At 38.2% G+C, this 25,789-nt stretch overlaps 3 gene segments (V, D, J or C); all 3 read left to right on the top strand.

The window, feature by feature from the left end:
• The first annotated feature begins 8,901 nt into the window (after positions 1–8,901).
• Positions 8,902–9,399, top strand: LOC131923965 (Ig heavy chain V region 23-like). The segment is given in 2 exon segments: positions 8,902–8,987; positions 9,071–9,399. Coding segments are annotated over 2 exon segments (375 nt in total).
• Positions 9,400–18,465: 9,066 nt separating this feature from the next.
• Positions 18,466–18,992, top strand: LOC131923964 (immunoglobulin heavy variable 3-73-like). The segment is given in 2 exon segments: positions 18,466–18,553; positions 18,658–18,992. Coding segments are annotated over 2 exon segments (381 nt in total).
• Positions 18,993–24,299: 5,307 nt separating this feature from the next.
• LOC131923807 (immunoglobulin heavy variable 3-72-like) lies at positions 24,300–25,756 on the top strand. The segment is given in 3 exon segments: positions 24,300–24,345; positions 24,448–24,752; positions 25,721–25,756. Coding segments are annotated over 3 exon segments (387 nt in total).
• Positions 25,757–25,789: the final 33 nt, after the last annotated feature.

Below are 25,789 nucleotides of genomic sequence, written 5' to 3'. Positions count from 1 at the left end.
GGGTTTTTTGTTTTTCCATATGAATTTGAGTATTATTCTTTCTAGGTCTGTGAAGAATTGTGTTGGTATTTTGATGGGGATTGCATTGAATCTGTAGATTGCTTTTGGTAAGATTGCCATTTTTACTATGTTAATCCTTCCTATCCATGAGCATGGGAGATCTTTCCATTTTCTGACATCTTCTTCAATTTCTTTTTTCAGGGACTTAAAGTTCTTGTCATGTAGGTCCTTCACGTGTTTGGTTAGTGTTACCCCAAGGTATTTTATGTCATTTGTGGCTATTAAAATGGTGATGTACCTCCTGTGTTCTATCAGACCACCATGTTCTAAAGTTGGATTTCAACAACAACAAAAACTACAGAAAACCTACAATCTCATGGAAACTGAATAATACCCAACTGAATCACCAATGAATTAAGGAAGAAATAAAGAAAGAAATTAAAGACTTCCTAGAGATCAACGAAAATGAAGACACCACATATCCAAACCTATGGGACACTATGAAAGCAGTACTAAGAGGGAAATTCATAGCACTAAATGCCCACATAAATAAGCTGGAGAAATCTCACACTAATGACTTAACAGCACACCTGAAAGTTCTAGAACAAGAAGAAGCAAAGTCTCCCAGGAAAAATAGATGCCAGGAAATTATCAAAGTGAGAGCTGAAATCAATAAAATAGAAACAAAGAGAACAATACAAAAAATGAATGAAACAAAGAGTTGGTTCTTTGAGAAAATCAACAAGATAGACAAGCCCTTATCCAAACTAACCAAAAGACAGAGAGAGAGCATCCAAATCAACAAAATCAGAAATGAAAAGGGGGACATAACAACAGACATTGAGGAAATCCAGAGAATCATCAGGTCATACTTCAAAAACCTCTATTCCACAAAACTGGAAAACCTAATAGAAATGGATAATTCTCTGGATAGGTACCACATACCTAAATTAAATCAAGACCAGATAAACTATTTAAATAGTCCAATAACCCCTAACGAAATAGAAACAGTCATTAAAAGTCTTCCAACCAAAAAAAGCCCAGGACCAGATGGTTTCAGTGCAGAATTCTACCAGATCTTCAAAGAAGAGTTAATACCAATACTCTCTAAATTGTTCCATACAATAGAAACAGAAGGAACATTACCAAACTCCTTCTATGAGGCTACAATTACCCTGATTCCTAAACCAAACAAGGATACAACAAAGAAAGAGAACTACAGACCGATTTCCCTCATGAACATTGATGCAAAAATACTTAATAAAATACTGGCAAACAGACTCCAAGAACACATCAAAACAATTATCCACCATGATCAAGTAGGATTCATTCCAGGGATGCAAGGATGGTTCAACATACGAAAGTCTGTCAATGTGATACACCATATAAACAAACTCAAAGAAAAAAACCACATGATCATCTCACTAGATGCTGAAAAGGCATTTGACAAAATCCAACACTCCTTCATGATAAAGGTCTTGGAGCGATCAGGAATACAGGGAACATACCTAAACATAATAAAGGCAATTTACAGCAAGCCAACAGCTAACATCAAATTAAATGGAGAGAATCTCAAAGCAATTCCACTAAAATCAGGAACAAGGCAAGGTTGTCCCCTCTACCCATACTTATTCAATATAGTACTTGAAGTTCTAGCCAGATCAATAAGACAACATAAGGAGATTAAGGGGATACAAATTGGAAAGGAAGTAGTCAAGCTTTCCCTATTTGCAGATGACATGACAGTATACTTGAACAACCCCAAAGATTCCACCAAGGAACTGATACAACTTATAAACACCTTCAGCAACATAGCAGGATACAAGATCAACTCAAAAAAATCAGTAGCCCTCCTGTATACAATGGACAAAGAAGCAGAGAAGGAAATCAGAGATACATCACCCTTTACTATAGCCACAAATGACATAAAATACTTGGGGTAACACTAACCAAGCAAGTGAAGGACCTATATGCCAAGATGCTTTTATTACTATAGCTCTGCAGTAGAGCTTGATGTCAGGGTTGGCGATGCCTCCAGAAGTGACTTTTTTTTGTACAGGATTCTTTTAGATATCCTGGGTTTTCTGTTTTTCCAAATCAAGTTGAGTATTGTTCTTACCATGTCTTTTAAGAATTGTGTTGGGATTTTGATGGGGATTGCATTGAATGTACAGATTGCTTTTGGTAAGATTGTCATTTTTTCTATATTCATCCATTCTATCCATCAACATGGGAGATCTTTTCCAAATCTTCAACTTCTTTCTTCAGAGACTTAAAGTTCTTTTCATACAGGTCTTTCACTTGCTTAGTCAGAGTTACCCCAAATTATTTTATATTATTTGTGGCTATTGTAAAGGGTGATGTTTCTCTAATTTCTTTCTCAGTCCATTTATCCTTTGTATATAGGAGGGCTACTGACTATTTTTAGTTAATCTTGAATCCTGCCACCTTATTGAAGGTGTTTATCAGCTGTAGGAGTTCCCTGGTAGAGTTTTTGGGGTCAGTTATATGTACTATCATACCATCTGCAAACAGTGAAAGTTTGACTTCTTTCTTTCCAATTTGTATCCCCTTGGTCTCCTTTTTTTTGTCTTATTGCTCTAGCTAGAACTTTAAGTACTGTATTGCATAAATATGGGGAAAGTGGACAGCATTGTCTTGTTCCTGATTTTAGTGGAATCGCTTTGAGTTTCTCTCCATTTAATTTAATGTTGGCTGTTAATTTGCTGTAAATCGCCTTTATTATGTTTAGTTGTGTTCCTTGTATTCCTGATCTCTCTAAGACCTTTATCATGAAGGTTTGTTGGATTTTTGAAAGACCTTTTCAACATCTAATGAAATGTTCATGTGTTTTTTCTTTCAATTTGTTTATGTGGTTTATTACATTGACAGATTTCCTATGTTGAACCATCCTTACATCTACTTGATCATGGTAGATAATTTTTTGATGTGTTCTTGGATTCAGATTGCCAACATTTTATTGAGTATTTTTTCATCAATGTTCATGAGAGAGTGGTCATTAATTCTCTTTTTTTGTTGCATCTTTGTGGTTTAGGTATCAGAGTAACTGTAGCCTCATAAAAGGAGTTTGGTAATGTTCCTTGTGTTTCTATTATGGAACAATTTGAAGAGTGTTGGTATTAACTCTTCTTTGAAAATCTGGTAGAATTCTGTTTTGAAACCATCTGGTCCTGAGCTTTTTTTTTTGGTTGAGAGACTTTTAATGACTGTTTCTATTTCCTTAGTGGTTGTTGGTCTATTTAAATTGTTTATCTGGTCTTGATTGATTTAACTTTGCCATGTGGTACCTATCCAGAAAATAGTCTATTTCTTTTATATTTTCCAATTTTGTGGAGTACAGGTGTTTGAAGTATGACCAGGTACAGGCAGTGTTGGGTCAACAAAGATGCATGACAAAGGGAACAACCTGTCCATGTTAAGACTTCACATGTAAATATACAATGTGTCCATGATAAAAAAGCTGAATTGGTAAATATATGGAATTACAGTCCAAGTTGTTTTAAATTCTGGTTCCTTCTCAACTGTGAAAATATTTTCTAGACATGTGAACTGATCTCTAAGTAGCAGATTGTGTTTCCACATTTTTCCCAGCGATGTGCATATTCTGTCAAAAGTGCAGCTACAGGGATTGTGAAATGGTGTAGTAGAGTACTAGAAGACAATGTTGATTGCTTCTACTGTCTATGGTTACTTACCAGATTAGTGGTTACTCCTATAGCTAGATCCAGCAACATCTAGAGAAAAGTCTCAGGTTTATGGAGACATTGGGAACAATTGAGACATAGCTCATCATGCATCACTGAAAAGTCTTGTCAATATCACCAGGTAGAAGATTAATAAGTTAAACTTTCTCAAATTGAGGATGTTCAAGTTTGTAATGGATAAAGCTGATACTGAGGGAACAGAGTGTTATGTTAGATTATAGACATATTTATATGAGGGGATTCTGATGACCAGCAGGGGGCAGTGTAGACTCACTAACCCTTACAAAGTAAAGGGCAGCAAAAGCAGAAAAGGAAATTGTGCATGAGGGTGTTCCAACAGCCTCTATGCATTTCATTCTTGACATAATTACCTTCAGAGTCCATGGTGTTGTTGATACGTGAGGTCTTCATGTTAAAACACTGCAGATGTTCTTTGTTAAATAGAATCAACATATGAGTTCACTGAGAGTGTAATTGGATCTTTATTGACACTAGATAAGAAACTGTCACAAATCACTTACCTCTATTCATTAAATATATTTAAGACTCAGGCCCACAGAAATATGGGTGGGGGGTGGATGTCTCTGGAGTTCCCAGGTGATAGTAGAGGAGTCCATTCTCCTGCTTTGCCTAAAAGTAGCCTGACGAAGTTTTAAAAGGCCTTCCTTCTCCTGCTGTCATAGCAATCTCAGTGATTACTGCTGGGGCTGGATCCTCCTGTCACAGGGAAGATCCTGGCTTTGAAAGGGTCATTAATAATAATACAGGCATAACTTCAGATCCATCTCGTATACATCCAGTCAGTAGCTCCAGGAAAACAAGCCATTTATCCCTGCAGCTGAGTTCTGTAAACACTGAAGTAGGGATAATGTAGACAGAGACAAATCTACCTACAGGGGAGTTCAGGACCAGCAGGGGGCACCATGGAGCCAATAATCCCCAGGAAAAAGAAGAGATAAGGGGTGCAGAGGACACCAGCCTCTGTGAACTCCTTTTTTATAGTCTGTTGACTGCAGTTGATATGTGCGGTCACCATGGTCAAACACAGTAAAAATTCTTGGTTAAATGTTTCAGAGATTTATAATTTCTTGTTTATTTTATTCTGATTTATTTATTAATTTTGTTTTTTAAAAACATATTTTTCATATAATACATCTGATCTCAATTTCCCCTCACGTTACTCCTTACTGATCTTTCCCACCTCCCCACCCACTCAACTCCACTCCCTTTCTTTCTCTCTATGGAAAGCAAACAAATAGGAAAAAAAAAAGTTTTTTTTTTAGTCACAGGAAACACACACAAAGGAAAAAGGAAAAACAAATATACAATCACAAGATCATAAACCATGATATATATATATATATATATATATATATATATATACACACACACACACACACACACACAAAAGACCATTATTACCAAGGCTTGAACCTGTGCAGGCCCTGTGCATGACATCACAGACTCTGTGAATTCGTATGTGAATTATCAATTCTGTTGTGTCCAGAAGACCCTGTTTCCCTGGAGTCATCTACCCCTCTGGCTCTTACAACCTATTCAGTTTTTAAATTCTTTACTGAAATAAGGCAAAACTGTTTAATTATTTTGTGCAACCAAGAACAACAGCAACACCACATATTATTTTCAGCATGTTTGGGGCCTCTTTGACCATTAACTCGTAGGGATTTATGATGTGCCTAGCAGTGAGATGAGCAATAACTTGTGTCTTTAGGGAGCAACACTGTTCACCCATCCAGGTACCTTTGTTCAAGTATTCATAAATTAGAATAAAATACATAGCTCATCCATGTGCTTTCTACCTGGCTTTCTACAAGCATGTATCACAAATCCACAAAGCTTGATGATCAGAACCAGACTACCAAGACAATACTAATAGCTAACCTACAAGTTTTATTTTGACATTTTCAGTTTTGCATATGCTTTTATTAATTACTTTTGAGAAAAATACTATATAACAGCAGATCCATAAAACAACACCATAATCTGAGCATAAAATTAAGCCATCAACACAAAGAATATCCCAAATGTAAAATTAGCATCTATAAACCATTAATTATTTCCAGACTTTTTATTATAGACAAAAATTGCAATTTCTTTGTTTCCATTCCATACATTGCTTTGTTATGCTTTCAGTATCCATACCATCCATTTTTGTAATGCCACAAGCATTCCAATTCTCTATAATTATATTTTTACTTACAATGCAAGATTATAGATTTCAATATTGCTGTCTTATAACTGTAAATTTTTTAATCCTATCCCAAACCATCATTTCTGCATTTCCCAACACCATTTTATATTTTAAACTTTGCCTCTCCAGAGGATCCCCACATTTTGATTTCATTTATATTTTACTATATCCAATCTCCTAATACTTTACAGCCCAATGGAACTTTTCTAGGCTCTTTGCTTTCACAAATTAAACACAGAAGACAAAAACATTCAAATCTTGGAAACACATATAAGATAAAACATGCAGCATTTGTTTTTCTGTGTTTGAGTGACCTCATTCAGTGTACTTTTTCCAATTTAATCCACTTACCTGTAGATTCCATATTTTATGTTTTGCCACTGAATAATATTCCATTGTCTATGTGTCCCACATTTTCATTATCTATTTGTCAGTTGTTGGAAATCTAGGTTGATTCTGTTCTCTCAGCTGTTGTGAATAGAGCAGCAATAATCATGGATATGCAGGTGTCTCTGTAATAAGACACAGAGTCCTTTTTGTATGTGCTTGGGAGGGATATAGTGGAGAGATATCATACTTCTAGTTCTTATATTTTGGTGAAATCTCTAAACTGATTTCCAAAGTCACTACACTAGTTTACAGTCCCATCAACAATGATTCAGGATTAGCCTTTCCCCTTATCCATGCCTGCATTTGCTGCCATTTGTTTCCTGGATTATGGTTATTTTAAATGAGCTAAAAATGTAACATTGAAGTTGTTTTAATCTGCAGTTCATTATTAGCTAAGGACTTTCATGCAGGACATAGAGAAAACAACATGGAACTGAACAGGAAATTCTTCCTGTTGGCTAGGTTTTTCTAGTTCAGAAACATTCTATACAGTTTCCAGGGAGAGAAAAGACACCAATGAGCTTATGAAGTGCCAGACCTTGCAGTCTATAATATCAGCCTTCAGTTAAGATGTACCTACTAGTGCTGACTGTCATATAATGACCCATTGCTTTCTACTTGGATGAGTGTCCTGCTCCATAAGAAAGACTTCATTCTAGGTAAGTATGTTCAAAAGACCATGGCTGCATTATTCATAGGTCTTCATAGACTCCAATTGTATTGCTACCAATCAGTTATCAGAATGCTTTATAAATACTTATGTTTATATTCCAAAAATGGTGCTACTCTTGGCCTTGATAATAGAATCTTCTGTTTGTGTATAATTATTAATGAAAACATTTATAACTGGTCAAAGTGCTGAGAAAGAGTGCCTGGGTTCTCAGCCACAGATGAGTCATCTATATCAACCTTCAACCAAAAGCTCAAGGACTGTCACAAATCAGAGAAAAGAAATAATGTAAAATCCAAGGAATGGGGTTGAAAGACACGAAATTCTATCTCCAGAGATTGATGTATTCTCTATTCTCATTGCACAAATGAACTCTCAGCAGCTATATTTACCAGCACAAGACCTGGTCAAAATCAAGCCAGTCAAACTACATTACAAGAGCCTGTGAAATGGTGAGCAGATAAAGATGCCTGATGGCAAATCTGATGATATTAGTTAGATTTCTCAGACTCAATGTTAGAAGAGAACTGAATTTCATGAGGTGTCCTCTAGGTATCACATCCAGACTTTGGCACAGGGGTGCTCTAGTCCAATCCTACACTAAACAAAGTGTAAATTTACTTTTTAAAAGATTACAAGACCAATTGGGGAGGGACTACCCTGAGTCCAGGCCAAGAGGAAGAGCTATTGGAATTGAAAAATTGAAATTGCTGAGGAATTTATAATCACTTTTGTTTGGAGTGAGTCCACTTGAAGGTTACCTAAGAGCTATTGGATGACATCCACTCTATGCATATGGATAGCACTAATTAGAATTAGTGAGTTATTCATTAATTAAAAAAAGAGATGAAAATGTTATTTTAGGGGGTCCCAAGGGGAGCCAGAGATAGATAGTAAGGAAGGATATGAGCATATAATATTGAATTTCTGAATGAAAATTTCAAGAAATAAGCAAAAATATTATTTAAAAATAAAAAATTAATTTTACATATGTTGTAGAATTTTTACACAGATGTATAATGTACACTCTATTTTCTCCATGAACTCAACCTGTCTTTTCTTGCTCCTACCATTCCAATTTGCCACTTTTATTCTATTAGACAGTTTAATTTCTGCATCATTACATATGTGCATACATAATTATATCTAACTGTGCAATATCTAAAGACTACAAATGAAATATTTATACAATATCTGTTTTTCTGAGATGATATTAATTTACTTAATAAAGTTTCCAACAATTTCATCCGTTTTCCTAAAAATAATGTAAGTTCTTCATAGTATACTGATGAATAAATTCTGTTTTATCACATATATATGTTTTCTTGATGCAATCATTTGCTGAAAAGACATGTTGTTTGTTTGTTTCTATAATTTATTTATTATAGATAGTGCTGCAATAACATTTGTGTGAATGTATTTTTGAGACATTTTCACTTTTGCTTATTTGGATAAGTTTTTTAGAATGCAACCTGGGGGAAAAGCATGAACTATTGCATGTATATGAAAGAAGCTTTCAAATTCTCATAATTTAGGAGTTTAGAAAATTCCCATTCACAATATCCTCATCCCAACCACTGCCTGTAAATCAATTTTGTGACCTAAAGGACAAACTGCCTCGGGCTGAAGTCTGTTTGTGAATTGAGCACATAGGCCTTAATGTTGCATCCACAAAGTAATGTTACACCCACAAGGCTCAGGGAATTAGTATGGGATATATGTCCTCAGACTAGATTGGAACTTGGACTTCTGCATCCTAAAGCCTGATCAGGTTGTCTAGATATCTCTTTACCAGCTACAGCAGGTCTTTCTATAAGAAGTACACTGCCTCATGAATATGCAAATCATGTGAATCTATGGTGGTAAATATAGGGATGTCCGTACCCAACAACAACATAAGATCAGTGTCCTCTCCATAACCACTGAGCACACAAGGTCCTCACCATGGGATGGAGCTGGATTATCCTCTTCCTGGTGGCAGCAACTATAGGTAAGGAGTTCCCACATTCCAGACTGAATGAGGGTCCATGGACTCAGGTGAAAGTGACATACACTCTGCTTTTCTCTCCACAGGTGTCCACTCCCAGGTCCAGCTGCAGCAGTCTGGTCCAGAGCTGAGGAAACCTGGGTCTTCAGTGAAGTTGTCCTGCAAGGCTTCAGGCTACAGCTTCACTGGCTACTATATGAACTGGGTGATGCAGAAGTCTGGACAGGGCCTGGAGTGGATTGGAAGAATTGATCCTGGAAATGGTGGTACTAACTACAATCAGAAGTTCAAGGCCAAGGCCAAACTGACTGCAGACATATCCTCCAGCACAGCCTACATGGAGCTCAGCAGCCTGACATCTGAGGACTCTGCGGTCTATTACTGTGCAAGACACAGTGTTACAACCACATCCTGAGTGTGTCAGAAACCCTGGAGGATCAGGAAGCTGCCCTGGGACTGAGATGACAGAGAAGATTAAACTGGAGACTTACACAGAAATAATCGTTCTGAGTGTCCATTAGTCTGCTTTCTCCTCACAGTCCTATACTGCCTTTGCCAACTTTTCAAAAGGACCACTGAGAATAAAGAGATGTTGATTGATGATGTTCTTATACTACATCATCCTTTGATCAGCTCTTAATCAGTGACCACTATTGACATGCTTTTTCTCTTATAAAACAAAATTGGGCAAACTGTGGCAATACATGATAATACAAATATCTCTTAAACCTAAGGGTCTGGAACTGTTACTGGAGAAGATGGGAATAAGCTATCACATGAATTAGGACATTAAAAGTCAAATCACCAATTCATAGGCAAACAAAAGCCCCTTTCATAATCCATCTTGGTTTGCCTAAACAATCAAAGTCAGTTGGAAGGAGTCTCCAAAGTTTTGTGGGGAGCTGTTTTACCTCTCGCATTAAATTCAATTTTATATATTTAGTTATAGGTTATCTAATTGTGAGTTGCTTTTGGCAGTAATAATCAAATATATTATTGCTTTAAGGTTAGGGATGGAGCTAAATGTCATGATGTGGAGTCCCCAGGGTGTGGAGTCTGCTACTTTGGCAACAAACTGGGCTCCTGCTCAGATAGCACTGGGGAAAGAGCAGTGGATTCCAAGCTGGGATTGTAGAGACCTGATCCTGTCATCAGCAGCCCTGGGTGCTCATTCCCCTGTTTACTGAAATTGAATTCTCTTTGTCACCACTATCTACACAGACTGGACCAGTAAAAATGCATCTTACACTGTGTAGGTATTTTAGAGGGAGGTGTACTGTACTGAGGATGATTAGCAAGTTTTGCCTTTATTATTTTTGGAGATGGCTTTTTCCCCCATGTGAAACATGAAGGAGGCCACAAGGACACTGACAGAATCTGAGCCTCATACTCCTCTGTGCCAACATTTTGGAATGCTTTAATCAAATCAGCAATAGTATGAGAAGAATTAGCAACTACAGAATGAAGCCTTATATAGTTAGGTTTTGCATTTTCTTAAGTTGATTAAAGAGACAAGGTGGATGCAGCTTCTTTATTATCTGTCTGCTATTCTATAGCTTGTTGTAGATATCAGTGCTTTGTAGATTTTTATCTGATGGTGGAAAAAAGCATAAGGATTCATTAATTTCAGGAATTTTATTCCAAGTACTTATGGCAGCTTGGTTGCTTTGACTGTGAACCACTTGAGGGTTGACAAACAATTGGGCCACTGTTTGGAAGTTTTCTTTTCTGATAAAGTGATGATGTGGTGGTATTTTACTTGCACTGAAATGTAATTTTAATTGTATGTTAATAAATAAAGTTGCCTGGGGGTCAGAGCTATTAGAGCCATAGCAAGTGCGTGGCGGCGGTGGCGCACACCTTTAATCTCAATACCATAGAGGACCTGGAGGGCTGTACATACAGGCAGTGATGAGGCAGTCACGTGTTTGGGTTTACAACCAATGAGAAGGCAGAAGAGCTAGACTATATAAAGACATACACACAGGAAGTAGGGAAAAAGCCATCTCCAAAAATAATAAAGGCAAAACTTGCTAATCATCCTCAGTACAGTACACCTCCCTCTAAAAGAAGTAGGTCCCTTTCGGAGAGCTCTCTTGACTGAAGAGGATCATTGAAGCAGGAAGGGTGAGGCTCTTAGCTCTGACCTCTTGGCTTTCTTCTCTGAATCAGCTCTGTGGTTGGGTGCCAAATGTTGATGTAACCAACCATCTTATTAAATAAGAAACACAGAGCCGATTCATAGAAGAAAGCCAAGAGGTCAGAGCTAAGAGCCTCACCCTTCCTGCTTCAGCGATCCTCTTCAGCCAAGAGAGCTCTCCAAAAGGGGCCTACTTCCTGTGTGTTTGTCTTTAAATAGTCTTTCTGTTCTGCCTTCTCATTGGTTGTAAACCCAAGCACATGACTGCTTCGTCACTGCCTGTCTGTAGAGACTTCCAGGTCTTCTATGGTTGGGATTGAGATTAAAGGCGTGTGTCTCCAATGCTGGCTGTATCCTTTTACACACAGAGATCTACCTAGCTCTGTCTACCAAGTGCTGGGATTAAAGGTGTGCGCCACCACTGCCAACCACGCTCTGGCTCTAATAGCTCTGACCCCCCGGGTAACTTTATTTATTAACATACAATTAAAATCACGTTTCAGTACAAATAAAATACCACATAAGTAATGTTTTTAGGGCAATCCTGTATTTTGTCATGAGCATCAGTGGACAGCCATTTGTGAATCCATTACTGAAGTCACAGAGTAAACTGAGGGGTGGTGAGAACTGTTTTCATAAGGGCTTTTCAGTCCTACAGTATTATTTCATATATAAATGCCAACGTCTATCATTCCTGTATTGAAATGTCTCTCTACTCTAGTCTCTGTAACACTTTAAGACCTTCACATGTGGTGAATGGGGAGAGGGCCTTCATGGGCAGAATTTTGTAATACTTCTCTAATGACTGAAAATATTTCTCTCTGAGAAACTTTTTGAAGATATTTTAGTGGACATTGATCACATAATTAACATTTGGCAGGAAATCATGCAGAGATGATGTAAGAGAAGAAACATTTCTAGGACTTCCTTCTTTGATGGACCACATGGTTAGCCTAACTTGGTTCCAGAGGATTCAATGTTTTAATCTAACTGTATTGTGGTTTGAATAAAAATATCCCCAATAGGCCTATAGGGAGTGGCATTAGCCATCCACTGGTTCCACTGATCTAAGAAGTCCAAATTTCTCTTTACTTAAGACCTCTCAACAACCCAGGCAGATGAGGGAGAAGCTTCGGGAGATGTCTAGGCTACTGTTCCTTTGATGACAGGGATGGCCACAATTCACATCCTCACCAAGGGATCTTTCTTCTCATGAGTTTAGTTTACTGTTCCCTAACACTGAGTGCTCCAAATGCCTCACTAATATATTAAATGTTCCCAACTCAGGGCATCAATAGAGTAGATTTAATTCATTAGTGATTGCTCACACAAGATTCTAAAATGTGTAGATTCAAACACATAATAAACTCAGGTTAAGCAATATTCTTCTACATCACATTAAGGAAAGAAATCAAAGACTTCTTTTGGTGTTATTTGACCAAGAGAAGCCCAGATTTGAGTTCTCTACTTCACTCTCCCTGTGTCTTCTTGTTCCTGTCTCTCTCTTATATGAGTCTAAATCTCTCTCAATCTCTATTTCTTTCCCTCACTGTTCTCTCTCTCTCTCTCTCTCTCTCTCTCTCTCTCTCTCTCTCTCTCTCTCTCTCTCTCTCTGTGTGTGTGTGTGTGTGTGTGTGTGTGTGTGTGTGTGTGTGTGTGTGTTACAAACATCCTTGTTTATCAAGAGTTATCTTTTTGTTTTCTTCAACTATTCTGGGTATTCATTTTATAAGGTTTATTTGAACCTATATTTTTAGTGTTTTCAGCAAGTGAATGTCATAGCACATATAAAACTATACATGCAGTAAATACTCTTGCTTTAGGAGCATAGAGGAGCACATAACTTAAGATTAGAACTGTTATTAACTGAGGTTGTAAATGTTGGAAGCCTGGGAAATCCAAGGCAAGTAAGTTTTGTTGTTATATTATTCTCTTAAAGGCAAGTAAAGAAACAAGCTGAATACATAGTACTATAGCAGCCCTAAGTCTTAAGTGACCTCAAAATGTATTATTCATTCTGTCTATGATGTTCAGCAAAAAGTTTAGCCTCTAGTGATGTAAGAGGTAGTTTTATTTTATACTTCCATAAAAAAATAATTTCTGTATGCCATGTGGTGGTAGCACATGCCTTTAATCCCAGCACTCAGGAGGCAGAGCCAGGTGGATCCTTGTGAGTTCAGAGCTAGCCTGGTCTACAGAGCAAGATCCAGGAAAGGTGCAAAGCTACACAGAAAAACCCTGTCTTGAAAAAACAACAACAAATAATTCCTGTAATCGATTAAAAGTTCTGTTAAATAATTTTTGCACACAAATCACATAATAACCCAATTATGTGCATGTTAATTGAAGATAGGTTCTGAGATTAATCATTATTTTCTGTTATTATCATATTTTATATTTATAAAATATTATTCATATTTTCTGCATTCCTAGTCTCATTGCCCTGACCCACACAGAACATATACCTACATTGATACAACATTATTTCTCACAGGTCACTAATGATAACATTCATTCTATAGAGCACTTGGTTTTGGATAAATGCTCTGGTACTTGGTAATCTCAGTGTTTTGATGTCAGTGAGATGTCTTTTTAGTTCAGAACATTTAATTTAGATGTTTCTCTAGTAGACATTCCTTCCACATGACGAATGTGAATGTTATATGTTTAATATGGATGTAATTGTTTGGGGGAATATATTATACAGGCATAAATCCCCTAGGCCAATTCTATGTTAAGGACTATACAAACCTATGTTGATTTTAAAAAACTGTTTGAAATATCAGTAACTGTATTAAACATCTCCTGTCTCCTCCATGTGGAAATCAGGGATTGATCAGAAGGCAAGAGAATCTTCCACTTCAGGCCTCTGTATTGAGTGGGACTCTCCAATGTACTAGAAGGCATCTATCAAGAGGATCTAAGACCTAGGACCAAAGACTTGTCAGATCTCTGCTGAATTCATGCAAATAATATGACACTCATTGTCTCCTTCACCAGGTAAAACGTGGACAGAAATTTCTTGTCCTTCAAGGCCCAGCACTCCTCTGTTGTCCTCTGTGCAATGTATAGAAACTCAACACCACCGTGGACTCTCTTTTTCAAATATAAGCCACAGAGTCAGGACAGAAAGAAAAGAGTGGTTTCCTTACATATGATTTTGGCAGAACCATCAACAGTAAGATTAAGACAGGTATGAATGTTTGGTTGTTGTTAGTTATGAACTGGCTAGGCAAATGCAAGTTTCACAGGGCCTGCTTCAGGAGGGACAGGTGTATTTTTCAAGAACAGCCAAATCTTCTATCCTCCACAAAATTCCATATTATATCTAGTATGATGTATAACAATAGCACAATATTCCTAGGGCAATCATCCTGCTCTAAAAGGAATATAGACTTTAGAACTGTCTATAAACATTTCATAGCAACCCCAATGTGGGAGTAAGAATCATCAAATAGAGACCATGATTCATCAAGGTAAACACAGGAACAAAATCTGTTTCTCCATATTATTTCAAAATGACATCAGTTTCATATCATCAATAACATTGCTAAATATTTGTTGTCATGTAACAGCAAAAGGGAAAACCAAAATAAATTAATTGTGCAGAGCCTGAGAAGCAGGTGCAGAGAGGGGCCAGCAAGGGTGTTTCCTGACTACACAGGATTTATTCCTCTCAGTTAACCTCAGACAATCCCCAGGAGACCACCTCCTATGGCAGGTAGAACCTCGCCTAGATGGATACAAAATCTGACACAGATAAATACAGTTAGTTCCTAGAATGTATGTCACTCTCTTAGGAAACTACAGAAACAGAAATTACACTATTCAAAGGCCCTCTCAATCAACACGAAAACAGTATAGCTCACAGTAAAATGAATTCCTCAACTGAAAACTAGAACTTGACAATCTTTTTCCACGGAGAAGCAGTTTCAAGGTTCTTCATGCTAAGTCTTACCTACAGTCAGTAGAAGTGTTATGTTTGTGTGAAACGTTTGGAAGACATCTATGAGATTCATTTCATTACATCACATTGAACTTTCATTACATTTACCTCACAATCAATGTTTCTGTGTGAAAATTGTTCAGATGAACTGTGCATTGGTAAAAATAGTGTATTGAGGGAGGGAGAATGCAATAAAAGCAATGCCATGATAGAGAGAGACACCATGGGGACAGAGAGAAACCCAGTGCTAGGGAAGTTACTAGGAATCCCCAAGGATGACCCCAGCCTGGGCTACTAGCAATAATGGAGAGGGTGCCTGAACTGTACTGGCTTGCCCCAGTGATCAGACCTGTGAATACCTTGTCATCACAGAACTTTTCTGCAATGACTGATGGAAGCAGATGTAGAGATCCACAGCCAGTCACTAGACAGAGCTCCAGGAGTCCAGTCAAAGAGAGAGAAGAGGGATTCTTTGAGCAAGTGCATTAGGATCATGATGTGGAAACATGCAGGGACGACCAAAACAAACTAGAGGGAACTCATGCAAGTTGGATCAATGGCTGTGGAGCCTACATGGGACTGGATGTAGGCTACTTTGCATGGCCAGACAGTTGTGTAGCTTGATCTGCTTGGGAGGCCCCCTGGCAGTAAGATCAGAATCCATCTGGTGGCATGAGCAGGCTTTTTGGCACCTACTACCTATGATGGGACACCTCCTGCAGCCTTGAGGCAGGGGAAAGGGCTTGGATTTGCCTCTACTGAATGTGCCTCCCATGGGAGGCCTTGCCTTCTTGTGGGTGGGAGTGGGGGTGGGTTGGAGGGGGAGGCTGGGGGGAGTGGGGTAGGGAAGAGGGGGATCTTTGATTGGTGTGTAAAATGAATAAAAAATTTTCTTAATTAAAAAAAAGAAAATAGTGTATTGAATTTACCCAAAGTCATTATGGTGGGTTTTATCTGTGCTGTTATTAATTTTTATTAATTTTCGGCAACGTTTGCTGCATATATGTATATATATATGATCTATCTGTATACATACATAATTGTAATATTCTTTTGTTGGACTCTGATTAACAAGTATGAACCAATCTTTTTTTAAATCTTCTAACTAGTTTTATATTAACATCAATTCTATTACATATTATAGCACCTCTGACTGTTTTTTTCTTAGTTCCATTTCTTGGAGTAGCTTTTTCCAACCTTTAACCTAAGGTGTTGTGTGCTATGATGGTGAGGTCTGTTTCTCAAGGCAGAAACAAATGTGGTCCCTTTCTCTAATCCAATCTGATAGTCTGAATCACTTTGCTGTGATATTGAGACCACCAATACTGAGTTATTATTGGAAGGAGTGTAATAACTCCTGTCATGTTGTTGTTTTTGGTATTTTCTTAGAACTCTGGATTAACTATTCAGTAATTGTTTACTCATTTCCTGCAACCATGAATATGTTTAATCTCTTCTGGCTAAATATCCCATTCATTATTCTCTGTGGAGTTGGATTAGTGATCATAAGTTTCTCTAACTATTTTTATTGTGAATATTTTTATTTTTCCTTTAATTTTTACAAATAATTTTCCTATATATAATTATTATAAGAGAATAAATTTTCATACTAATTTCTGATGTTGTCCTGAATTTCAGTAGTGATTACAGCTTTTGATTTGAGACTTATCATTTGAAATTTCTGAGTTGCTTGCCAGGTGACAGTGGCACACAACTTTAATCCCAGCACTCGGGAGTCAGAGACTGGCAGATCTCTGTGAATCTGAGGCCAGCCTGGTCTACAGAGCAAGATCCAGGAGAGGCAACAAAACTATAGAAAAATCCTGTCTCAAAAAACAAACAAATAAAACAACAACAAAAAGAAGTTTCTAAGTTGCTCTTTTTGTTCAAATGATCTTTATTGAGTGTTGAGTCATGAGAGGGTTGAGATAATACTTTATTTTGAGGAACTTGTATCCTTTATTAACTGGATTACAAGAACAGTCACCATAAAGGAACATAACACTACTTAACTGTGCCTTTCTGCCTTGTCTTCTTGTGTTCTCTTCATGTCTGATTGCTGTACTTTGAGTAAGCTCTCCTGAGCATGTATTCATGAGGCTTATAGCTTCAGGAGGCGCAGGGCAGTGAGTTGGAAGAGAAGTCATTTTCAAGCATGAGAAGTTTCAAAAACAGTTGGAGGTGTGGGGATGAAAAATTACAGAAAAGCCATGCAGTCTGGTATCATCTAGAGGAAAGAACTTGGAGGTGTCAGAAACTTGTTGGGTAAGTTAAGAGCAATGTTTACTTAGAAGTTCAGAGAAGTAAGACAATGAAGAACCCCACCTAAGATGTTGGAAAGATCGATGACATCATGATGGAAAGGGGAGGTAGGTCACAGGAAGAGAGTAGGCTGTTGGAGAGGAAGGAGCTGGACTACCTGGTGGTGCAGGGAAGGCCGGTCTCTAAGTGCTGGGTGAATCTTTTCTGTGGGGAAAAAGGACATAACTGATAGTGAAGCAAAAATAAGTACTTGAGGATCTGTAGGGTAAAAGAATATGGTGTAGAAATAAATCAGCCTACTGCTGCCTTAAGAAGGTCACAGAGGAATTAGGAGGGCCTTTGGAGAGAGCAGACCTACATTGGTCGGTGGGGGATGTCAGGTGTGGGAAAGCTGAGAATTAAACATAGGTCTTGAATGTGTTTTAATTTTGATCAAAGTGTAATCTGAAATTGTATTTGTATTCATGAAATGAAGAGCTTTTCTTTTTTAGGATCAAACTTTGAGCTTCATGCATAGCATGTTATAATGTTGCGCTATTGCCTCAGCCACATTTTGTTAATTCAGTAAATATATGCATTCGTTGTTCACTAAACCTTGTACAATGTCCACTAAAATTATCACATTTGAGTTTGGCATACTTTCTTATGAATTTATTTAATAACGCCTGCTAAGACATTAGGTGGGTTTATATGTACAAAGTATAGTAGAGTAAGGTAGCAAAGTTATATTTCTTTTTATAACTATAAATTTATACTAAATAATGTTTCCTTTCTTCATTCCTTCTCTTTTCCTTTTTGAGACACAGATTCATATTGCCAAGCATAACTCAAACAGATAATCCTCCTGCCCTCCCTCTTTTCTGGGAACTAACACAGGGCTTCAGCATGTAAAAAATTTCTTGACCAGCTGAGCTATGTCCCCAGGCAATAAGTGACACTTTGATGCTATAAATGTCACTTTGGTCCTTATTTCTTCTCAGACATCTGCACTATTCATTGTCTCCTTCAAGGTGCCCTTTCCTGAGCTCATGTTATAGCAGGAAGACATGCAAATAATGTTCCCCTCTGCTCATGAAAACCAGCCCTGACCCTACAGTTCTGACAGAGGCACACAGATCTGGACTCACAGGTCATCCTCCCATTCTGTGATCATCACTGAACATAGAACATTCAGCATGGAGTTGAGACTGAGCTGGGTTTTTCTTGTTATTCTTTTAAAAGGTGATTTATAGATATGGAGAGATACTCAGTGTGTGAGTGGACATGAGTGTGAGGGACAGTGGACATTTGTGACAGTTTACTGACAGGATTCTCTGTGTTTGCAGGTGTCCAGTGTGAAGTGCAGCTGGTGGAGTCTGGGGGAGGCTTGGTGCAGCCTGGAAAGTCCCTGAAACTCTCCTGTGCAGCCTCTGGATTCACCTTCAGTGATGCCTGGATGAACTGGGTCCGCCAGGCTCCAGGGAAGGGGCCGGAGTGGGTTGCACAAATTGAACCCAAAAGTTATAATTATGCAACACACTATGTGGAGTCTGTGAAAGGCAGATTCACCATCTCAAGAGATGACCCCAAAAGCAGCGTCTACCTGCAAATGAACAGCTTAAGAGCTGAAGACAGCGCCATTTATTACTGTACTGGAGACACAGTGAGGGACCTTCAGTGAGAATCCTGACACAAACCTCCCTGCAGCAGTGCTCAGAACCAGCAGGGGGCGCAGAGAACACATTGGGAGCAGGGACACAGCAGAAACACGTGCAGACATAATGAAGTGCTGGTTCTGGGGTCTCAGCTGTCACCCCTTCTAATGATTTCCCAGAATTCTCTATACACTTACAGTCTGTACATGTCTGTGACATCAGTGAAAATGTAATTCTGTTTTTCTGCAGTTTAAAAATGCATGCCACACAGTCTAACAGGAACTAAATGCAGAAAATCACCTCTGATTGCAGAAATGACTCTGCTGAGGTTACCAAGAACAAACGCTTACGAAGGTCCGCGAAATTTTTGAAGCTTCTTCCTCATGAGATTCAGGGCAACGGCTCAGTGGTATTCTGAATAGGACAGTGTTTTGGATTAGAAGAACCACAAGAGAGGTAAGACCACACTCGGTGACCCATATACACTTTCCAATCTTTCTGCTTTCATTGAGAAATGTAAACATTAGGCACAAACCTGACCCATTGTATTTTTACCTGATTGAGTTACTTAATCTATTATGTTCATCATCATATTGCTAATTAGAACTTTTCATCTAGAAAAAAAATTGACCATTTCTCTAAACACAGACATGAACCACTTACCTCAAACTCAGATGAGCCAAGGGCTATAGCTTTTGAAGGGGTTTGTGCTATAGCTTTTGAAGGGGTTTGGGGAAGGTAATTGGGAAATGGTAAGTTCTAATTTTTGATTCCTTTCTCTTTCACTTTTCATAAACTCTTAAGAACTGTGAAAGATCTTGTATCTGAGAGTCTTTCTGCTAAATCAAAATATTCTGTGGATTAAGGACTCATCATGTTCTGTTCCAACATCACATTGGGGAGACTGGCAGGTGGATCCCCTGGTGAGCAACAAGCTCTAGCTGTCAGTGCCCAGGTCTCTGTGAACCATGTTGTCCTTCTTCCTGATGATTACTTCCTGCAACTGAATCTTGTTTCAGGACTGTCCTGCCAGAGGTGGACCTCGATCAAGAGCTTGCCACATTAACCTACACTTACAGCAAAGGAAAAATAATTTCTTGTTTGCCCTTCTTCACTTCATTATCAGTAGAAAACAGACATTTTCCTTGGACAATGATTTGTATGAGAAGAGCTCTAGCTCAGAAATATGCAAAATGTACACTTTTACATGCATGATCAATGTGGAAACCATTAATTTAACTTTATACTTCCATTATTAACTCCTTGATCAATATGAAAAGTCACTAGGATCCTAATTTGCAATGGGAAAATAATAGACAAGTGTGAGTCTCTGCTCTACTTGATGTGGTCTTCAGATATTCTTGCTTCAATCATATAGGAGCTAAAATCATACTGTGTTTAATGGTTTGTGGATACATAGAGGGTCCCAGAACAATAGGCAGTACACTTATCCCTACTTTTATTATTTATAGACATTTATATTAAAACTTGCTACAAAATGAAATCAAGTGTCATTTATATAAAACACAGATACTACAAAAATACATGTATATTTTGTGATGATAACTGGTAAAATCTTTTCACATGGTGACATATGCAGATAGTATGTCAAGGAGTTCATGTGCAAAAAGCAAAGGAAATGTTCATCAGAATAAAGAAACAGAACACAGTGGGAGAAAAATCTCTTTGTTTTTAGAGTTCTGTGTGTGAATAGAAAGAGTTGTGACCATATTCGCCTTCACTTCACTCTTTTTCCCATCCACCACTCCTGCTGACCCCCTTCTCATCCACACCTGCTGTCGCTTCTCTTTATTTCCCTTCCTAGTCTCATGCTTTTCTTTTTTGCAAATCGTCACAACCTCTGAGTGTTCATGGTTGTGATGGACTTGTCAGATCCAAACCAAAGAGAGCATTGCATGGCACTCCTCTCCAAATTCTGGCTCTTACATTCTATCCATCTCATCGTCCATGGTGTTCCTTAATCCTTGGAGGAGGTGCTACTAATGTTTGATTTAGTGTTTACCTCTCCACAGTTGTCTACTTTCAATACTTTGGCTAATTTTGAATCTCTGGATTTTCCATCACCCTTTAGAATAGCAGTTGTCAACCTGTGGATTGCAACCACTTTGGAGGTCACATTTCAGCTACCCTGTATATCAGAAATTTACATTATAATTCATGATCACATTATCAAAACTACATTTCTGACATAGCAAGAAAATAATTTTATGGTTAGCGGGACACCACAACATGAGGAACTGTATTTTAAATGGTAGCATCATTAGGAAGGTTGGGAACCACTCAGGTAGAAAGAAAGAAAAAAGAAGTTGCTTTGACCTAAGCTGAGACTGTAATATCAACATAAATGTTCACAAAGGAATTTGGACACATGCATTTGGCAAAATCTCAGCAGTTCCTTCTAACATACAGCCTATTACCTCCAGCTTTGGACTAGGTTAATAGTCCCAGGCATGCAATCTAAGTGGTTACTCCCCCAAAAACTGGTGGTAAGGCTCTATTTTATTTTGTTTTGTTTTTTTGAGACAGGGTTTCTCTGTGTAGCTTTGGCACCTATTCTGGAACTCACCCTATAGCTCAGGCTGGCCTTCAACTCACAGACATCTGCCTACCTCTGCCTCCTGAGTGCTGGGATTAAAAGCATGTGCCACCACTGCCTGGCTAGGCTCTATTTTTGAAGTCAAAACTTAAATATCTAATTGAACATGGAGAAGTGCAGCTGGTGCCTAGCTACAGCTTTTATCCCTCTTGACTAGTAGCCATGGTCCTGGAAGGTACTCTGCATAGTATCAGAAGAGAAAGCTAAACACAAACCAGCTACAAATCCTTTGGTCTACAAGGGTGACCTGTCTGCATGATACTGTTCAGCAGTACCGATACATATGTTCTTTGAGTAGCCAACCACTATCTGATTTAAAGTCTACTGTGTGAAAATAAATAGAAAATCTGGTGCAGATACAATGAAAAGGAACCCTTACATATTGCTGGTAGGAAGGTGAACTCGTACAGTAATTGTAGAAATCAAGATTGAAGTTTTGAAAAAATTAGAAGAAAATCTTTAATATATTCAGTTGAACCCTTGGCAACCCTTCTGATGGGCTGTGCAAGTCACCATGTGGTTCTCACACTTCATTCAGTGCAAGAATCCAAGGAACAGGTATAGGTGTAGAGAATAGCCAACAAGGGCCTTTCTTACTTCACGACTTTCTTCCTTTCACTTAACATGTTATCCCTTGAATATAGGAAACCCTCAAGAGACACTAAGGAGTTATAGTGTTTTCCCTGAAGGTTCCAAAGTAAAATGAATACACACCTGTAGTTATTTCTTTGAGCCTTGTTTTCTTTCCTGGGAAAACTACAGAAGCTGTAATATCTCAATCCACAGGATCCATAAGCCACAATGAAGGTGGTGTCTTTCACACAGAATGAATTCCTCAAATAAAAAATTATAATTCAATATTTCCTTCTCATTGAGGATATAATTATTTCAAGATTCTTCATTGTGACTTATTGCCCAAACAGTATGTAAGTGTCATGTCTTCAAGGCATACAGATAGATGGAAAGACAGTCAAGTGTGGCTAGAGTCCAGGCAGGTGACTCCTTGGTAATCACAGACATGGGACCTCTGTTTCCTTTAAGGTTTTTACAATTAAAGGTGAGTTGATGCCTAAGAATAATAAATATAGAACAACAAAATGTCAAGAAAGTATAAACATGGGTTTTCTTTTTTATTATTTATTTTATTAATTAATTAATTTTCCCCCAATCAAAATTTTCCCTCCCTCTCTCCTTTCTTCCCAATCCCTCTCCCCAACCCCCCTATCTGCCCACAATCTGTTTATCCACCTTTCTGTTCAGAAAAGGGCAGGTCTCCCATGAATATCAAGTTTCAATAAGACTAGCCATCTTCTCTCCTATCAAGGCTGGACAAGGCAACCCAGTAGGAGGAAAGGGTCCCAAAAGCAGGTAACAGAGTCAGAGACAGGCCCTGCTCCCAATGTCCCACAGAAGACTATGCTACACAACTGTGACACATGTGCACAGGGCCCAGGACATTCCATGCAAGCTCTCTGGTATGTGGTTCAGTCTGTGTGAGCTTCAGTGAGCCATGTTAGTTCATTCTGTGGGTTTTCTTGTGTCCTTTCTTACTCTGGCTCCTATTACCTTTCCTCTTCCTCTTTTACAGGATTCTCCAAGTGCTGACTAATGTTTGTTTCTGCATCTATTTCTATCAGCTGCTGGGTAAAGCCTCTCTGATGAAAATTGGGCTAGACAACAATGTATAAGTACAGGAGAGTTTCACTAGAAATCATTTCATTGGCTGTTTTATGCCAGTCATGTTTCTTTCTATCTTAGGTCTCTGGGCTGCCCAGCCTCTGGATCCTGGCCCTCCAGGTAGAGTCAGGGGTGGTTTCCCACCCTGGTATGGGTCTTAAGATGGACCAGCCATTGGTTGGCCATCCCCCAAATTGCTGTGCCACTTTTATCCCAGCATATCTTGTAGACAGGGAAAATTGTAGGTCAAAGGTTATGTGGCAGATGGGCATGTTGGCACATACCTTTAATCCCAGCACTTGGGAGGTAGAGGCAGGCAGTTTTCTCTGAGTTTGAGTTCAGCCTGGTCTACAAAGTGAGTTCCAGAACACCTAAGGTTGTTACACAGAAAAACCTCTTCATCAAAAAGACAAAAATAAATGTTATGTGGTTGTGTTGGGGTCCCAATTCCTCCACTGAAAGTCTTGCTTATGTACAAGAGATGGCCTGTTTAGGCATAAACATGGGTTTTTAATATGCTTTGTCATTTTTCAAAGGATAATTCTGGAGAGTAGTCGTTTCTTTCATGTATTTTCATCAGAAAAAGGGATCAGTTCTAGGCCCTTGTGCATCATACACTACTGAACTATGTCCTCCAAAGACTTCCTTTATTTTAACGTTTCTATTCAACATTAATTCATCTTTATATTAATTATCCTTAAATTTTCAAAATAATATTTTATTATATTTATGAATTAGACAGAATTGTGGACAAGAGTAAATCACAATAAACAATAAACTGTTATGACATACACATAATAAACAATATTGTAACACAGTTACTTCTACCTAACTCATCCCTTTCAACTCCGTATTCTCACTAATAACTGCACTCTCTATTGCTTCAACCCTAAAGCTGATGACATACAAGAAGAAATGCAAATTGGGCTTTCCTCTGTTCATGAAAAGCAGCCCAGACATGACCCTGCAGCTCTAGCAGAGGAACTGAGTTCCCTTCTCTCCCCATTCAGTGACCAGCACTGAACACAGACCTCTCACCATGAAGCTGTGGCTGAACTGGGTTTTCCTTGTAACTCTTTTAAAAGGTCATTTATGGGAACAAGAGATGCTCAGTGTGTGGGGACATGAGTAAGAGGGATGGTGTGTTTGTGTAACACTTTTCTGACCAGAATTCTCTACTATTGCAGGTGTCCAGTGTGAGGTGCAGCTTGTAGAGTCTGGAGGAGGCTTGGTACAGCCTGGGGGTTCCCTGAGACTCTCCTGTGCAGCCTCTGGGTTCACCTTCAGTGACTATCATATGAACTGGATTCGTCAACCTCCAGGGAAGGGACTGGAATGGATTGCAGTGAATAGAAACAAAGCTAATGGTTACACCACAGAGTACAGTGCGTCTGTGAAGGGCCGGTTCACCATCTCCAGAGATGATTCCAAAAACACCCTCTACCTGCAAATGAACAGCCTGAAAGCTGAGGACACTGCCACTTACTACTGTGCAAGACACACAGTGAGAGGACTTCAGTGTGAACCCAGACACAAACCTCTTTGCAGGGGCGCTCAGCACCAACAGGGGGCGCTCTGGGTCAGAGAAAAAGGCCAGGATGTATTATTTCTCCACACACTACTTTTCTCAGGAAAGTTCTCTGGAACATATAATACTGTATCTACCACAGAAGTCTCTGCATTGGAAAGTGGCAACTGTACAGAATGGCTGAACAGGAGAGACTGTAATGTGGGTGTAAATTTCTATTTGGCTAGAGGGAATATCTGGAGACAAGAATGTGAACTAATAAAAACACAGATGTTTTCTTTCTAATTATATGTTGCATTTAGATGTATTTCTCTGCAACTTGTTAAACAATATTTTAATATGTTTTACTCCTATGGTAGATGGCACTTATGGCTTTCCTTTGAAAAATACATTACAGTTTTATTCTAAACCAAGAATTTAAGATTTGGAAAAATATTATTGCAGTAACACACTTCTCATACATAAAATGTATTTGTATGATATAAAGCTATTACTTTAAACAAAATGTAAGATGGAAGATTTATTATACACTGTAGATCATTTTTTTAAAAAGTTTCTAAACTTTCTATAAAAATCCATTTTGTTTTATACTAATTACATTAAAATAATTTTATAGTTCTATTTTATGATGGCCTTTCTTAGAGAAACATTAAAAAATATAGAACTCTTTAACATTTTGACATAACTCAATAACTTAATGTTAATTAAATTTTTTTAGTACCTTATAGATTTAAATTGTTTCATTAGCTAACTGGACTTATTTTACCAATTTAATACAGTTAATGCTTCCTATTGAATTTCTTCCCTAATTTGTTTATTCTAAAGTAGAGTAAAGTTTAATGGCCAGTCAGAGATATTTACAGGATCAGATACTGAAGACCAAGGATAGTTGTAGATTTCCAAACAGCTTCTTTTTGTTTTGACAGATTAAGGCAAAAGTCGAGTTTGAACTTTACAGAATTGATTAGTCCTTTTTACCTTTGTCCAGAAAGGCTCTAAAT

The sequence above is a fragment of the Peromyscus eremicus genome, chromosome 14 (assembly GCF_949786415.1).
Source record: "Peromyscus eremicus chromosome 14, PerEre_H2_v1, whole genome shotgun sequence".
In the NCBI taxonomy this organism is placed as follows: Eukaryota; Metazoa; Chordata; class Mammalia; order Rodentia; family Cricetidae; genus Peromyscus; species Peromyscus eremicus.
The sequence above is the reverse complement of the archived record's forward strand: the minus strand, read 5'-3'. Positions and strand labels throughout refer to the sequence as shown.